This window comes from Sinocyclocheilus anshuiensis, unplaced genomic scaffold (genome assembly GCF_001515605.1).
Source record: "Sinocyclocheilus anshuiensis isolate Anshui unplaced genomic scaffold, SAMN03320099.WGS_v1.1 scaffold86, whole genome shotgun sequence".
Lineage (NCBI taxonomy): Eukaryota > Metazoa > Chordata > Actinopteri > Cypriniformes > Cyprinidae > Sinocyclocheilus > Sinocyclocheilus anshuiensis.
Genome location: NW_015547662.1, coordinates 3,335,938 through 3,352,529, shown reverse-complemented (window position 1 = coordinate 3,352,529; position 16,592 = coordinate 3,335,938). Strand labels below are relative to the sequence as shown.

The 16,592-nt window shown below is 35.1% G+C and overlaps 1 protein-coding gene across 1 annotated transcript in view; it reads right to left on the bottom strand.

The window, feature by feature from the left end:
* LOC107702379 (neurotrypsin-like) overlaps positions 1–16,592 on the bottom strand; it is a 36,502-nt gene that overhangs the window by 7,205 nt on the left and 12,705 nt on the right. The window contains exons 8-11 of the mRNA XM_016504680.1: positions 12,136–12,277; positions 9,747–9,949; positions 6,066–6,144; positions 5,804–5,926 (exon numbers count right to left, since the gene is read on the bottom strand). Of these exons, the coding sequence (XP_016360166.1) occupies positions 5,804–5,926; positions 6,066–6,144; positions 9,747–9,949; positions 12,136–12,277 (547 nt within the window). The remainder of the gene's footprint in view (positions 1–5,803; positions 5,927–6,065; positions 6,145–9,746; positions 9,950–12,135; positions 12,278–16,592) is intronic.

Genomic DNA, 16,592 nt, shown 5'->3' with positions numbered 1-16,592 from the left:
ATAATATATATTTAAATAAATAAAAGTACAAAAATAATATAAACGAAATAAAAGATAAGAAAATCATGTGACATTCACATTTAACATATTCACATTTAAATTTGAATTTGATTGACAGCCAGTTTTATTTTTCTCATTATTTTTCTTATTTTTTTATACATATAACAGTATTCTAATGATGTGTACAATGTCTGCTAATTTAATAGTACATAAATATTTTCTAAATATTTAGAAAAATACTGAAATATTTAATACAATATTTTTGTATATATATATTTTTTTTTTTGCGTACAAATGTTTCTTTATAACCATAAAAATATGCACAAATATACTGTAGATGACAATATTTTAATAAGGGGGTCCCCTGTAATAGGATTCTTCTATTTGGTTTGTTTTTTTGTTTTTTTTTAAGTTTGAAAACCCCTGTCATAGAATACTATATATACTGTGAGCGACTTTGTGTGTGTGTGTGCCCTCCTGTCTGCTTGTTAGTGATTGAAACCATTGCTGTGTAACGGAAATATGTATGTTGTGCCAGAGAGAGAGACCGCAGTGTCCCGTTACACAGTCAGGTCTTTTCTGGAAAAGGATCTGCCCTGTCCGGAATGACACTCTTGGTCTGGCAGCAGGATCAGCAGCACATTCCCAAAGCCTCGTTCTGGAAAGAGCCGTTCTGAGCCTGACACTGTATATATTACACTTCTAACACTCACAATCAACTTTAATCCTTACTGTAGTACTGATCTGAATGAGGTTATTAAAAGGTTATTCCGTCTGAGACGCGGCCAAGCAGGCAGCGCTCCGACATGCTGCACTTGAACCCAACTTTGAATCTGGATCATCTTCCAATAACTACCACCACCCATTCTCCTACAGTTAGCGGTTACCTCTCCACCATCTTATGACCAGTAGTCTATTATAAAATTTATTTTATTTTGATAATGATAATGAATTAGTTATGAATAACTTACAGTTATGAGTTTATTTGATAAAAAATAATACAGTAAAAACACCGCAATATTGCTTAATATTGTTACTATTTAAAATAACTGTTTTGTATTTTAAAATGTCATTTATTCCTGTGATCAAAGCTGTATTTTCAGCATCATTACTCCAGTCTTCAGTGTCACATGATCCTTCAGAAATCATTCTAATATGCTGATTTGCTGCTCAAGAAACATTTCTGATTAGTATCAATGTTATTATAAAGTTGAAAACAACTGCATTTATTTTAAATAAAAATCTTTTGTAACATTATAAATGTCTTTACTTTTGATCACTTTATTGGATATTTGCTATATTCTTTTCTATTTAAAAAATCTTACTGACCCCAAACTAAAGTGGTGACCTGCGATTTCCACCTGATTTAACCTATAAAATGTATTGGTATAAATTTATGTATTTAGGTTTATACAGCAATCTTAAATAAAAAAATTTTGACCAGTTAACTGAGATGTTAGTTTTTAAGGTTACCTTGTTTTTCAGTGTGCATTCATATATTATAAAACTTTTCATGACTTTCCTTTCTTTTCCTTTTAAAGTTTGTACTTCAACTAATGACTATTTTAGGCCTGGAAATCACAATTTTAAATGTTAAACTTCTAAAAGCATTACTAAATTATTCGTTTTTTTTAAAGATTAACTTTAAATGAGCATTCTTAATCTGACATCAAATGGAATTTAAATGTAGAAATAGGAAAAATTAGCTTTCACAATGAAATATCTCATTTCAGCTGATACGAAAATAAAAAAAATCTCTATAACCGGCCGATAACCGATAAAGTAGTTCAGTACTCTATGAATCGGTAGCTCACCATACATTTGCTCAATTGTCAAGCTGGATCTGTTGACAGCTCTCAAACTCTTCCGTTGTACATTATGGCAGTTCCGTCATTAGGGCTGACTTTAGCGTATTGCTTTCCAAATCCTTTAATACCACGCCGGTTGTAACCCCAGAGCTGAAATAATGTTGGCCAACAACTGGGCACACAGCATAAAAATAGTTTAGCGCTAATGTGTGTGTGTATGTGTGTGTGTGTGTGTGTGTGCGTGTGTGCATGTGTTTGTACATGCTATTTTTGCACAAATGTCATGTAACCCTCCGTAAACTCAGAAGTGAGAGACTAACTTTAGTCCTCTTGAGCTAAATGATCTCAAATGATTTAAAACAACTGTTATGCTGTTCTGCATGCTATTAATTGCATTCTTGAAAAAGTGAGTGTATGTGTCTGAGGAATAAGAGGGAGGGGGCCACAAAGCTATCTAGATTTATAGCTGGATCTGTTGACAGCTCTCAAACTCTTCCGTTGTACATTATGGCAGTTCCGTCATTAGGGCTGACTTTAGCATATTGCTTTCTCAATCCTTTAATTCCACGCCGGTTGTAACCCCAGAGTTTAATTAACGTTGGCCATCAACCGGGCACGCAGCATAAAAATAGTTCAATGCTAATGTGAGTGTGTTTGTACATGCTATTTTTGCACAAATGTCATGCTACCCTCCGTAAACTCGGAAGTGAGAGACTAACTTTAGCCCTCTCGAGCTAAATGATCTCAAATGATTTAAAACAACTATTATGCTGTTCTGCACACTATTAACTGCATTCTTGAAATAGTGAGTGTACGTGTCTGAGTAAAAAGAGGGTGGGGGCCACAAAGGTATCTAGATTTATAGCTCTGTGTGTGTGTATGTGAAGGAGAGCATGTAACTAGAGGAAACTTTAGCAGTAGTCTGATGTCATGGGTCATATTTTGAAGGCTCAGTGCTTGGGACTGGTTGATAAAAAACAGATTCAATCTTACTTAAAACGCTCGCACTGCCAAAGTCTCTACTAAGACCCTATTTTTAAAATGAAACCCTAAATGGTTTAGGAAACTGCCATTAACGTACATTTTTCACAGTAATGTGGAAGTGCAGCACAGGTCTGAACTGAACTGAAGACAGATCATTCACCAGACTGGTACTTATGGGAAGCAGGAAGTGTTGTGTGGACATGTTTTTATTGCTTTTCCTCTGGCCTACTATTATTATTCTTCCTTAATGTGAACAGCTATAACATTTTATCCCTCCGGTGAAAACTCATCAAACGATGCATGAAGGGTCTGTGGCTAACTGCATGTAGTGTAATTTTGGGATGGATGGGATGTACCGTTGCCTAGCAACAGGCGCTCAAGTTTACAATATTCAAAACATCAGCCCTGCAGCCCTGTTTGAGCTTGAGACTTAAGATTTCTCTTGAGAGTTTGTCCTTATCCATAATATCTGACTTTATTTCTTTATTTAAAATTATTACTTTGGGCATTTAGCTCCCGTGGATCTACAAATGTGAGATTTCAATGCAAGTCCATAGACAGTTAAATGTGGGCTATCTTTTCTACAAATACTTTAAGCAAATGACTTAGTTTGCCCAGAGTGCTCCAACATCTAAAAGAAGACTCCCGAAGAAGGCAGTCCACATTTGTGTAATTTTTAGGAAAAGAGAGATGTTTGCAAATATTTGGTATAGCAGTGGTAAAAATGAGGTAGATGAAGTCAACCACACAAATGACTTACATTTGTTCCAAACCTGTATGAGTTCTGTTGAACATAAAAGAAGATATTTTGAAGAGGGTGGGTAGCCAAACAGTTGATGGTCCCCACTGACTTCCATAGTAGGGGAAAAAATACTGTGGAAGTCAATGGGAACCAGAAACTGTTTGAAATTCATACAAGTTTGGAACAACTTGAGGGTGAGTAAATGATGACAGAATTTTCATTTCGTTTGGGTAAACTTTCCCTTTAAGCTTTACATTACATTTGAATTGTAACTAAATTGTAATAAATTTTAACATATTGAGAGACAAAATGGAACATTTATCTGAAATTGAGCTTTTACTGTAACTCAAGCTGTTTGAGGTTATCTTGATATTATAAATTATATATGGCATATTGTTATTCTTCTCACAAAATTTACCTTGTAGAATTGGTGGAGCCCCTGCAGTACTGAGTTAAAAAGCATTAACTGATAAATTGTTCAACAGAGTGTCATCAGAGGAAACTAAGTAAAACATGAATCAATCATCCACTTGATTGGCTCTATGACTCTCTCTCCTCTCCACCTGTAGCTGGTGTGTGGTGAGCGCACTGGCGCTGCTGTCCTGTGGCTGCCGTCGCATCATCCAAGTGGATGCTGCACACTGGTGGTGGTTGAGGAGAGACCCCCTCACATGATTGTAAAGCGCTTTGGGTGTACAACAATACACAGTAAAGCGCTATATAAATGCATCATTCATTCATTCATTCATTCATTAAATTTTACAGTGATTTAAAAAAAAAAGAAAAATTAATCTACTTCATTGCAACAGCTTCCTACACAATCTGGATTCTGTTAATTGTTCCTCGCTCTTATATTTTGTATTATTGTATTATCGCTTTTGACATTTTATTTGAAACATAGGAACAGGTTATTACTGGTTGGAAATTAGTTTTCAGAAAGAAAACAAATATTTTGTGATGTTTATTACATAATTATGTAATTTTGCTTCAAGTATATTTATGTAAACATTGATTTAAGGATGCTTAGACATTTTACTCAAATGTATTAATTCATTTTATTATATTCATAATATTATAAATTAATGTGATAAATTGTTCAACAGAGTGTCATCAGAGGAAACTAAGTAAAACATGAATCAATCATCCACTTGATTGGCTCTATGACTCTCTCTCCTCTCCACCTGTAGCTGGTGTGTGGTGAGCGCACTGGCGCTGCTGTCCTGTGGCTGCCGTCGCATCATCCAAGTGGATGCTGCACACTGGTGGTGGTTGAGGAGAGACCCCCTCACATGATTGTAAAGCGCTTTGGGTGTACAACAATACACAGTAAAGCGCTATATAAATGCATCATTCATTCATTCATTCATTCATGAAATTTTACAGTGATTTCAAAAAAAAAGAAAAATTAATCTACTTCATTGCAACAGCTTCCTACACAATCTGGATTCTGTTAATTGTTCCTCGCTCTTATATTTTGTATTATTGTATTATCACTTTTGACATTTTATTTGAAACATAGGAACAGGTTATTACTGGTTGGAAATTAGTTTTCAGAAAGAAAACAAATATTTTGTGATGTTTATTACATAATTATGTAATTTTGCTTCAAGTATATTTATGTAAACATTGATTTAAGGATGCTTAGACATTTTACTCAAATGTATTAATTCATTTTATTATATTCATAATATTATAAATTAATGTATTTATTAAAAAATAATAAATAAAAAATAAAATCAGAAATTAATTCATAAAAACTTTTCTTTTTTTTGCAATGTAACAGATTATGTCAGGGGAAATGTGCAACAACCAGTGCTGTACAGCTGACATGTTTTATTACAACCTGATCTTTTGTATTTTAACAGAAAGGTGATTCCTTATATACAGTATCTTTACTGAATGGAGAAATTTTTGGTTTGCTTGCTCTGCCTCTCTTACTGAATTTGAATTATTATTTAATTATGTTTGTTTTGCAGCTGGAATGATTAAGAGTGTTTATTTGCAAGTCACACATAACTAGACACAGGATACAGAGGAAGTGTGGGAAGAAGCTCTATTGTTTAAAATCAACAATTAGAAATATGTTTTGTTTGTATTTCAGGCTATTTTGTGTTATCTAGCTCTGTGAGTCACAGTGGAAAACTGGAAACGCAACAAAGAAGTGTGTGTATATGTTTGTGTGTGTGGGTAGGTGGGTGGACTTTATTTAAGCCTTGCAGATGTGATAGAGAATGAAGATGTACCTGTCCATATTTATGCTTGTGTGTACCTCTTAAAGCAGTGAGCAGAGGTCAGGATCCAGCAGCTGCTGATCAAAGTGGCTCCACATACCAAGCGTCCATCTGCCTGAGACCCTCGCAAGCGCACAGCTGCCTGCCATGGCCAGCCCCCACTAGGCACACGCACACACACAAACACAATCAATTTGCTCTGCACATTCATTTTCTCATTCCAACCACATATACAATTATTCTGAAGTGTCGTTTGTTATGTCAAAGATGTTTGTATACATTTTGACCCTCTCTGCTTACCGTAGCGAGTTCTCCCCGCCTATTATTCTCTTCTGACGGGTATGAGAGGGTCTTAGACCACACATGGAGCCCACTGCCTCTGCAACATAATACAAACACGTATTTCTATAAACCATGCATGAGGGAATCTCACGAAATCTGTTAGGAACACCTGCCTTGGTCTTATTTCACAGAAAATCAAAACAAGTTCATAAAAATTAGGGCTGTAGCTATCGATTATTTTAGTAATCGAGTATTCTACAGATTATTCCATCGATTAATCGAGTAATCGGATAAGAAGTCATTTTTTTATTAAAGAGCAATACTAAATATACAAGAGATAATAAGATAGATCTCTTAAAATAAACAACTAATTTGTTTTCTTTTTAGAAAAATTAACATTTTTATTGCTGAAATTGCATAATAACAGTGAAAACTAAACTCATTTAATGTATTTAATTGCCAAATTACATTCAAAATGCAAATACAAATATCAATAAAAAAATAAAATAAATAAATAAAAATACAAAAAACAATTTCACATTACTTTAAAAAAGATAAACAGTACAAACTAGAACTAAGGCATAAATCAAAATAATAGTAATCAAAATAATAATAATACCTAAACATTGCATTTATGTCATGCAACTTAACTAATTAGTTTCAGCCTAACTAAAGCTCAAGCATGACATAAGCCTTTACTGTCTTCCTGGAATAATTTTTTTTATTGTTAATAATTTAGATTTGTTGTATTCGAGTTACTCGAGGTATTCGAGGAATCGTTTATATGTTTTATGAAGCCTAGGAATCTCCTTCTTATTACTGTAATGTATTTATATAAGGGCTGTCATGTTAGATTTAATTATTTGTAATCAAATTAATTACATGATGTGGCAATTAATTAATCACACATCAAATGTGGCTGAGAAATGACCCCCAAAAGATCATTTAAAGTAATTATTGTGTTAAATGAGAGAAGCATTAAATAGACTTTACAAAAAGTGGCTTTAGAAATATTTTTATTTTTTATTTTTGGGTGAACTATCCCTTTATTTTTTTATCAAAAAGTAAAAAAAATTATTAATACGGATTTTTTTTTTTTCCGATTTTTTTATTAATATGGAAATATAACATTTGTTTTAATGAAGTGATACTCTAAATAAGAAACTAAAACTGCCAATAGGTGGTAAATGACGAGTAAGTCATTCATTCATTCTGATTCATTCAGGAATGAAGTAAATGGTTCAAAACTCTCATTCATTCAGAAACGAATCACCGCTGTGTTGCTAGGAGACACACAAAGGTTCTGTTGTAATAATTTTGTTGGCAAAATTTAGCAACAACAGACAATGTTTCAAAAATAAAACACAATATTAAGTTCTCAATTATTGAACTGTTGTATAAAATTCATTATCACATTTGTACTCGTGCTATTCGGGACAAAAAAGCACTTGTGTGAAATTGCACTTGTTGCTCGTGTGATATTGCTGAACTATTTCATATGATATAAATATGAGACCAAACCTCATACAAGAGCATTTTTTTCCCCAATCTCTTGAATTTTAGGGGCATATAACTGCATTCTATGCGCTACATCACACAGTGAGTTGCTGTCTGCATGTTTGTCACCAAACAAATGTATGAAATGAGTTATTATGGTCTGGGGCGGGATCTTTAATTCCGTTAACAATTTTAAGGTGTTATTTTTTCCATAATTAATTCATTAATAATATTAATATGTATACCAAGATATTAATTATGTATGAAAATGCATGCACAATATAATTTATTATTTTCTCTTTCATTTTGGGGTGAAATGAGACATTCATCTGTGGATCTATGAGAGTTCAGAGACTGTTCATCTATGTTTGTGTCCAGATGTGCTTGATGGACCTAAGAATATAGTCTAGTGTTACACATAATAACACAAAAACCATTGTGTGTAGCTTATGTGTCTTTTGGGTTTAATGGAGAAAGCAGGTCGGATTAACTTGCATTAGAGTTATTAGATTGATAAGAAAAACAAAGCATAAATGAAGCCTAAGTGCCAGTGATCATGAGATGGAGAGCTAAACCACATCCTTTAGAGCAGACATAACACACACTCCATTTCAGCACATACAAGAGATCTGCTCAGGTGATAGTTTCCATCTTTCATTCTTCTTTCAGGTGGTTTCAAGTATTTTTACAGGTGTGAGGATCCCTAAATCTATCCTTCAAAACCACTGTCCAAGAGCCTCATCTATATACCATGCATACTCACATTTGACAGTGTGTGTATGCTAAAATTCATGTCAACGTTCAGATTTATAAAAACGGTCTTTGACTTGGAAAAGTGCTTTTCCAGGTTCTAAGCAGGCGTACACACTTTTTGGAGTCAGAGTACTGCAGTTAATTGGAAATCTAAGCAATTCTTGCCACTAGCCATTCTCAAGTAAAGGATTTAGATGTTGACTGGTGCACTTTTATATGCTAATGACATTAATTAGGAGGCATTTACAAGGCAGAGATCTGGGAACAATTTCAAGATCATTCGCGATTTATAGATTTTACATTTGGAAGAGAGGTGTACACGTTTTTTGGCGTATGTTCATTTCTCTGAATCACATACACACATTTGAGAAAAGATGCTTTTAGATCAAATGTAGGATGGTTCCTACACAACACTGTATAAATGAGGCCCTAAGAATGTATTTTACAGACCATCAATTACAGTTAAGTTAGTGAATTAGATAATGTTCATTTAATTGCAGTTCTTTCAATGTGCCTTTAAAGGAACACTCCACTATTTTTGAAAATAGGCTCATTTTCCAACTCCCCTAGAGTTAAACAGTTTAGTTTTACCGTTTTCGAATCCATTCAGCCGATCTCCGGGTCTGGCGGTAGCACTTTTAGCTGTAGCTTAGCATAGATAATTGATTCTGATTAGACCGTTAGCATCTCGCTCAAAAATTACCAAAGAGTTTCGATATTTTTCCTATTTAAAACTTGACTCTTCTATAGTTACATCGTGTACTAAGACCGACGGAAAATGTAAAGTTGCGATTTTCTAGGCCGATATGTCTAGGAACTATACTCTCATTCCGGCGTAATAATCAAGAAACTTTGCTGCCGTACCATGGGTGCAGCAGGCGCAATGATATTACGCAGCGCCTACTTTTTATTTTCCGTCAGTTTTAGTACACGATGTAACTACAGAAGAGTCAAGTTTTAAATAGGAAAAATATAGATACTCTTTGGTCATTTTTGAGCGAGATGCTAACGGTCTAATCAGATACAATGATCTATGCTAAGCTACAGCTAAAAGTGCTGCCGCCAGACCCGGAGATCGACTGAATGGATTCGAAAACGGTAAAACTCAACTGTTTAACTCTAGGGGAGTTGAAAAATGAGCCTATTTTCAAAAATAGTGGAGTGTTCCTTTAAGAAACAGATCATCCTAACATGAAAATTCTGTCATTTTGTCTTTACAAAACCATATGAATTTCTTTCTTGTAAGAACACACAAAGAAATGTTAGACAGGGTGTTTACAATTAGAGCAAATCCTACTTTTCTGATACTATTAAACTACCCCAGTGTTTTAATTATGTTCAGTGAAAGAAAGAAATTCATACAGGTTTGGGTAAATATCCATTTAAACCTTGCCAGTTTCACATAATTTGAATGCTGTAGCTATGAGAGGATGACGGAGAATGTCCCACCTTTGACCTCAGGAGAATCCTTCTGTAACCCATAGTTACAAATAACACCGGCATCTTCGCGATGGCGACAGTTGTGTGTCCCAAAGGGTTGTTTGATACAGGCAATCAGCGAAAGCTCCCCACCTGTGCACTTTACGTTTTCAGTGTGAATAGGCCCCTCACCTTCTCCAAAATACGCCATTACACGAGCTTTAGCCAGCCCACTGTACAAGAATGACAGTAAAATATACATTTTGTTACATTTTTGTCCTTTTCAAAATTGTTATTAACTAAAACTAAATCTACAATTATTAAAATGTTTCCATTATTTTTTCAGTAACTGGTATAAGGCTAAAATAAAATATAAATATTTGATGAAAAATGTAACAATGAAAATTCGACACTGAAATAAAATAAAACAACTATAAAGTTGTACGCGGGTTGCCAGATTGAGGAGATGAAAGAGGAACGAGTTCAGTTGACAACGGAAGGCGACAAGCCTTAAACCAGGGGTCACCAAACTCGGTCCTGGAGGGCCAGTGTCCTGCAGAGTTTAGCTCCAGCCCTAATCAAACACACCTGAACCAGCTAATTAAGGTCTTACTAGGCATACTAGAAACTTCCATGCAGGTGTGTTGAGGTACGTTGGAGCTAACCTCTGCAGGACACTGGCCCTCCAGGACCCAGTTTGGAGACCCCTGCCTTAAACTTTAAGTTGATGGGTTGATTTTTTTCTGAATCTGCGATCTCTGACATAGTTTGTTTGATGGCTTCGATGGCTGCAGTACGCTGTTTTCCCCCAACTGGCAACCCAGGGTGTTGAAATACTATTGGGTAAACTGACAGTGGGCGGAACCACACAACAAAAACAGAAAACAAAAACAGACATTCTGACACACAAAGTAGAATAACTGGCTGTATCATTGTTTTCGGAGAAACAAGTGTGTGAACTTTCTAAATATCATGTTTCCTAAATATCTGCAAACATATTATGGTATTTTTATGCTTTAGCACAGTCAAAAAATGACATACAGTACACCTTTGAATACAAATAAATTAAAGCTAAATACGATGAACTAATAAAATTTACAAAAGCACATAATACAATTACTAAAACTTAAATGAAAGTGAAAACTGAAAATAAAAACTGAAGCTAAAATAACACTGCTGTTGTATAAAAGCTTGAGATGTGTGATGTTGCGCATAACAGCACCAATTAATTATATGGGGATCAGCTGAAGGTCAGCTGATGCGAGCTTGACTAACGTGACCTGCCAGAACTAACGCTGCGCTTGATGTTCACCAATCAGAATCCATTTGTTAAGCTATGTTTATTTCCCTTTCTCAGTCTAAATGTGAATGATATTGTACCTACAAACATATTCAAAAACTAAACAATAAGAAATCTGTGTAGGCTCTGGGTGTATTCACTCAAGAGAGTGAAAAATTTAAGGGGGTCTGAATACTTTCCGTACCCACTGTATATCGAAACACACGCACACACATACACTGGCAAGCACAGAAGTGAGCTCATCAGATATGAGCATCAGTTACAGTGTCATAACCTGACCTCTGACCCCCCCTCAGGAGGTGAGTGTGAGGGAAGGTGCTGATCACATTAGTGTGCGTAAATCTGACACTCTTCTCAGTTTTGTAACCCGAGCTCAACAATAACATATAGGCATGATTCATAACTGAACTTATAAGATCTTAAATCACTTCCAAACAAGAAAAAGAAACAGACCAGAACCTATTGCTAAATAAATCTATTGTGAAATGAATTGTCTATTGTGAAGGAGGTGAATTCTTTCTCTCTCTCTCACCTCGGTATATTCTCCTCAAATACAACAAAACAACACAAGGTTTGACATTCTTTATCAAAATGCTTTAGTAATATTTCATGAAAAATTATTATTAGAATAGTCATGTTTTAGCACATTACTACAACATGTTAGCTTCATCTAACATACATGGTACATCATGCTAGCAACATGCTAACAATGTCTAAAAACACTTGTTAGGAAGTACTACAGTACTAGAAACGTGGTTTGGTGTGGTTTTTAGTAATCTTATGAGGTCTAATTGGCCTGGAAAGGTTTACTGGGGACTGAGCTGATTTAATATGATTTAATGAGGTTAAATGGGCTCTGAAATATGGTCTTTTGTCTTTTAAAACTAATTCATACTTTCAGGCCAATATCAACATTTGTCATCAAACCTTACTCATTTAGTTTGTTTACTGCTTTAGTGTGTGTGTGTTTAAGTGTGGGTATGTGAAATTTCACGTTCATGACACTGTCAACATTTAATTATTCTACCTTTATTTTATCAGGTAATCTGATTAAGATTTCTGAATGGCACGACATGACTCAACATTAGAAGGCTGCTCAGATGACCCTGTTGAAGTCACCTGTAACCCAGCTGTCTGCACACCACTTCTGCATCCCGATCCGTCCATCCGTCATCACAAACTGTCCCCCACTGGCCACCCACCAGGATCTCGACACGCCCCTCTCTCTCATTCTCTCCGCCCACCAGTCTCACAGGTACACCTGACAGACAGGTAAAACAAAATATATGAATGCACACATGCTGCATTTCGCTTTGATTAGCAGGTGGCAGTGCAGTGGTTAAAGATCTGGATGGATCTGATTAGCTGTAGGTTTAAAATAGCCGCTGACTGCTAATATAATATAGTATAGTATAATAAATAGATATATGCATGATACGTTATGTATAATGTATTTAAAAGGGATAGTTCACCCAAATATTAAACTTCTGTCGTTTACTCACCCTCACGTCAATTCAAATCTGAATGCATTCAGAAAGGAAGATATTTTGAAGAATGTTGGTAACCATACAGTTGACGGTTACCATTGACTTCCATAGTATTTTTTCCATACCATGGAAGTCAATGGCTACCACCAACTGTTTGGTCACCAACATTCTTCAAAACATCTTCTTTTGTGTTCAACAGATGAAAGAAACTCATACAGGTTTGGAACAGCTTGAGGATGAGTAAATGATGGCAGAACTTTCATTTTTGGGTGAACTATCCCTTTAAGGAATACAAATGAGCCAAAAATTTAATTAGCACCCATTTTAGACAATATTTACTGAAAATTCACAAATTATTTGAAACTCAAAAATGTGCATTATCTTTTAGATTTTGAAACGGGTGCCAATCATCCAAAACTGATGAACAGTGGCCAAATATCTCTAGTTCAAACCCAAGAATTGCTGATCCACAAAACACTCTCTGTGCAAAATAAAAGAAAACACGACTTACTAACCATACATTCATACACATTTGCAGCCAAAATTAATATGAATTTAACAGCAAAATTTGTTTATAAAACTGATTCTAAATTCTGATTGGACAAGTGATTTATGCATACTCATGACTGCAAAATAATTGAATCTTACATGAATGTGCCAAGTTGCTTTGTTCCGTGACTAGCATGCACAGCCTACAGGCTTGTATTATTTTCCATTTCCATTTTGATTATTATCACTACCACCTGAGTCAGTTTACAGTAACTTTAGTGCACAGCTTCTCATGGCTTATCGCTCTGCTACATATTCTATGTGTTAACAAAACATACAGCTTCATGAACATCTGCAATACTAATCATTCCTAAAGCTTGAAGTTCATTTCTCACTTGTCAGCAGTTATTCAAGAACTTTTTTATTAAATAAAATTTACTTCATAAAGCCTTTTGCACCAGCGGCACACACATGCACTCACATATGATAACCATACATGCTGAAATGTTTTTTTCAGATGGTCTCTACTTTTCATCAGCTCTGTCTATGAGACGGCATGAAAAACACTCCAAAAATCACACTCAGACAGATTTTATTTATTTGGACATGTTTCTACTGAGTGCATGTCAAGAGTGAGAACTTGAGTGTTTGTATATATACACTGGCCATCCATCTTTCATTCTTACACACTACTATCATTGGTTCCAATGGTTTGGAGTCGGTAAGATTTTTTAATACTTCTGAAAGAAAGTCTCTTTTGCTAACCAAGGCTGCATTAATTGGATCAAAATACAGTAAAAAGTTCTATTATAAATTAAACGGAGTGTTAAATGTTAAACGGAGCTGAGAGTATTGCTAACTGAGATGACTTTGTGAAGGACGGGTGTTTTCCGGTCGTGTGGAAATCTGAGTTTTGTGGGCACAGACCTTTATGGATTCCATGTGGCTCACAGGCAAATAGGAACTGCATTTTTAGCTCATTCAGTGAAAAGGAAACATTATTTAAGCTCTGAGAGTTTCCCATAGAGCCACACTCACCACATTTTCATAAAGCCATCAACTTGACAGAGGAAGCCACAGTATGTGTGTGCGTGTGCATGTAAGATGAATTCAAGAAGCAAATCAGGAGGAAACACTTAGGGTAGTAATAAAAACAAGTAATACAAAACAAATTGTCCCCAGAAGGTATCTGAAGAAAAACTCCATTTGGAGACATCTGGGTACGTCCTCAATAGGAAAAACGATTCATAAAATAAAATAGTTTTATTTCATTCTAAACAAAAATGCAAAAAAACAAAAACAAATTAAGGTGTAGGATTTATAAATTAAGATTTATTCACTTTAGATTTGTGTGTGTGTGTGTGTGTGTGTGTGTGTGTGTGTGTCCATATAAAAGAATACTGAAATGTGTTTGATGAGAATACTAAAAACCAGTCTTCTTTAGTTTATACACACACAAAAACACTCTCATCTGAATCCCTGTGAGTAAGATGAATTAAACAGGGAGATCTGCTCTATAAGTGAGTCTCTTGAAAACATTGGCTGCTCTGTCCAAAGTCAATAAAGTTAAATCAGCCAGAGAGTGCAGGAAAAAGGACCGCAGCAAGGCATTTACACATGAACAATAGCATCTAGTGTGTGTATGTGTGTGTGTGACTGACACACTCCTCACCGGTTCCCAGTTCCAGTGCTGTCACTCATTCTCTTACTCACACTCTGTCTGGCCTGCTGCCCATAAAGATCTATTACACACACACACACACACACTCATTCTCTTTCTCTATCTGCTGCATTTTACAAAAGGGTTCTGGGATAGAGGAGAAAAGTGGAAAACAACTCAAAAAGAGAAAAGCAGCAAAATAATGTGAAAGTACTTCTTTGGTAACAAGTCACACTTAGGATATTTAATTTGCAGTGATGAACATTAATGGTTAACGCTGCAAAATAAGAATCTGTGTCTTTAATGTAGATAAAGGCAGGAAAAATGTGATCTTGCAGTGTAAATGCATCCATATAGATCTGTCACAGGCTATTATTTTGTAAATATCAATCATTCAATATACTGACAAGACAAAGAGATGCTTTTAAAAAATGTATTTTTGTTCTGCCATATTATTCAAATTTATGTTCTTGTAAATTCAAATTTAAAGGATTTTTAATTAAATATGAAATATAAATTACAGTACATATTAAATACATATCAAGTAATAAAACTACTTAATACCATTGTTTTATTTTACTAAACACCACTATTTTCATTTAATCTGTTAATATTTATATTCAATTAAGTTAATTGTTCAACCTATAGTCTGAGGTAGAGCTATAATCATGAAAATTAAGTGAATTTTGTCATCTGGATGTGTAGGAGTGTTTTCCATATGTATGTGTAACTGTAATGTCTGTCTGGATCAGACATGCCTAGCTCAGCAGGAGTCAGGCATGATAAGTCTAGTGGCAGCTGTACTTGTTAAATGTCTGACTTCATGCCCTCTGACCATTAGCAGAACTCACTCGGTCTGTCTTGAGGCACACAATGCTGAATCAAAGCTGAGTCCTGATAAGATATCAGAGAGATATCTTTCTACTAAAGATCTGTCTGATCATAACTCTCTTTATGGATTTTGCATAACATTTCGTTTTTTGCATAAACATTTAGTTGTACATGTAATATAACATTCAGCTGATAGACTAATCGACTTCTTCACGGGGGAATTCAGGTTTTATGTGTGTGTAAATGGGTGTACATACACCATCCTTTGTGCCACATGGGCTACAGGTGTAAAGGCATTACCACATCAACCCCATAATAGTCATCATAGTGCTGAAAAGCTCATACAAAAGTATATTACCTCACATATCAGAACCCTATGGAGTGCACATGTCCTTTTGTGCCTAATGTATATATATATATTTTTTTTTTATTATGCTAATATCTTGACACAGTTAGTCACTGAATATTTAAAGTGTATTTTGTAATTAATATTAATAGTAATTTATTTTTTGCATTGACAGCATTAAATTATTATTACATTAATGCTCACAAGAACTACACGGTTAAAACCAGTTACACTGTTACCATTTTATGTTACCTTTTTTCAGTGTAAGATCGATCAACCTATCTATGTATCTATCCATCCTACCATCCATCTTCATACACAGTTTAAGCACACTAAAAGAAAGAAACTTCTGTCAGAGAATGTGTGTGAGTAACGGAAGAGAAGAAACAGTTGCTGCAACAAAGTTTGCAGAGAAAAATACTACAATGACTGATATTTCTGCAACTTTAAGTTTCAAACTCTGGAATGGTATCTAGATTTCATAGGTCATATTAGATTTATGGCTGATGAACTTGATAATGTTTCTCCCTCTGTGTTTGAACGGTTCCCACGTCTCTAAGAAATGAGAATGTATGAACAAAGACTTTAGATATTCCAAAGACGGTGCACTCCTATTACTTATGAATGGGAGAAAGTGTAACGCGCAATATGGCGGAATAGTCCCATCTTGTCAATAAAAGAGCCAATCACCATAAATTCATCGCGTCACTGCAGCTTCCGTTAGAAGTCCCGGTTGCTATAGAAACACTCAGCGTTCTGAGAT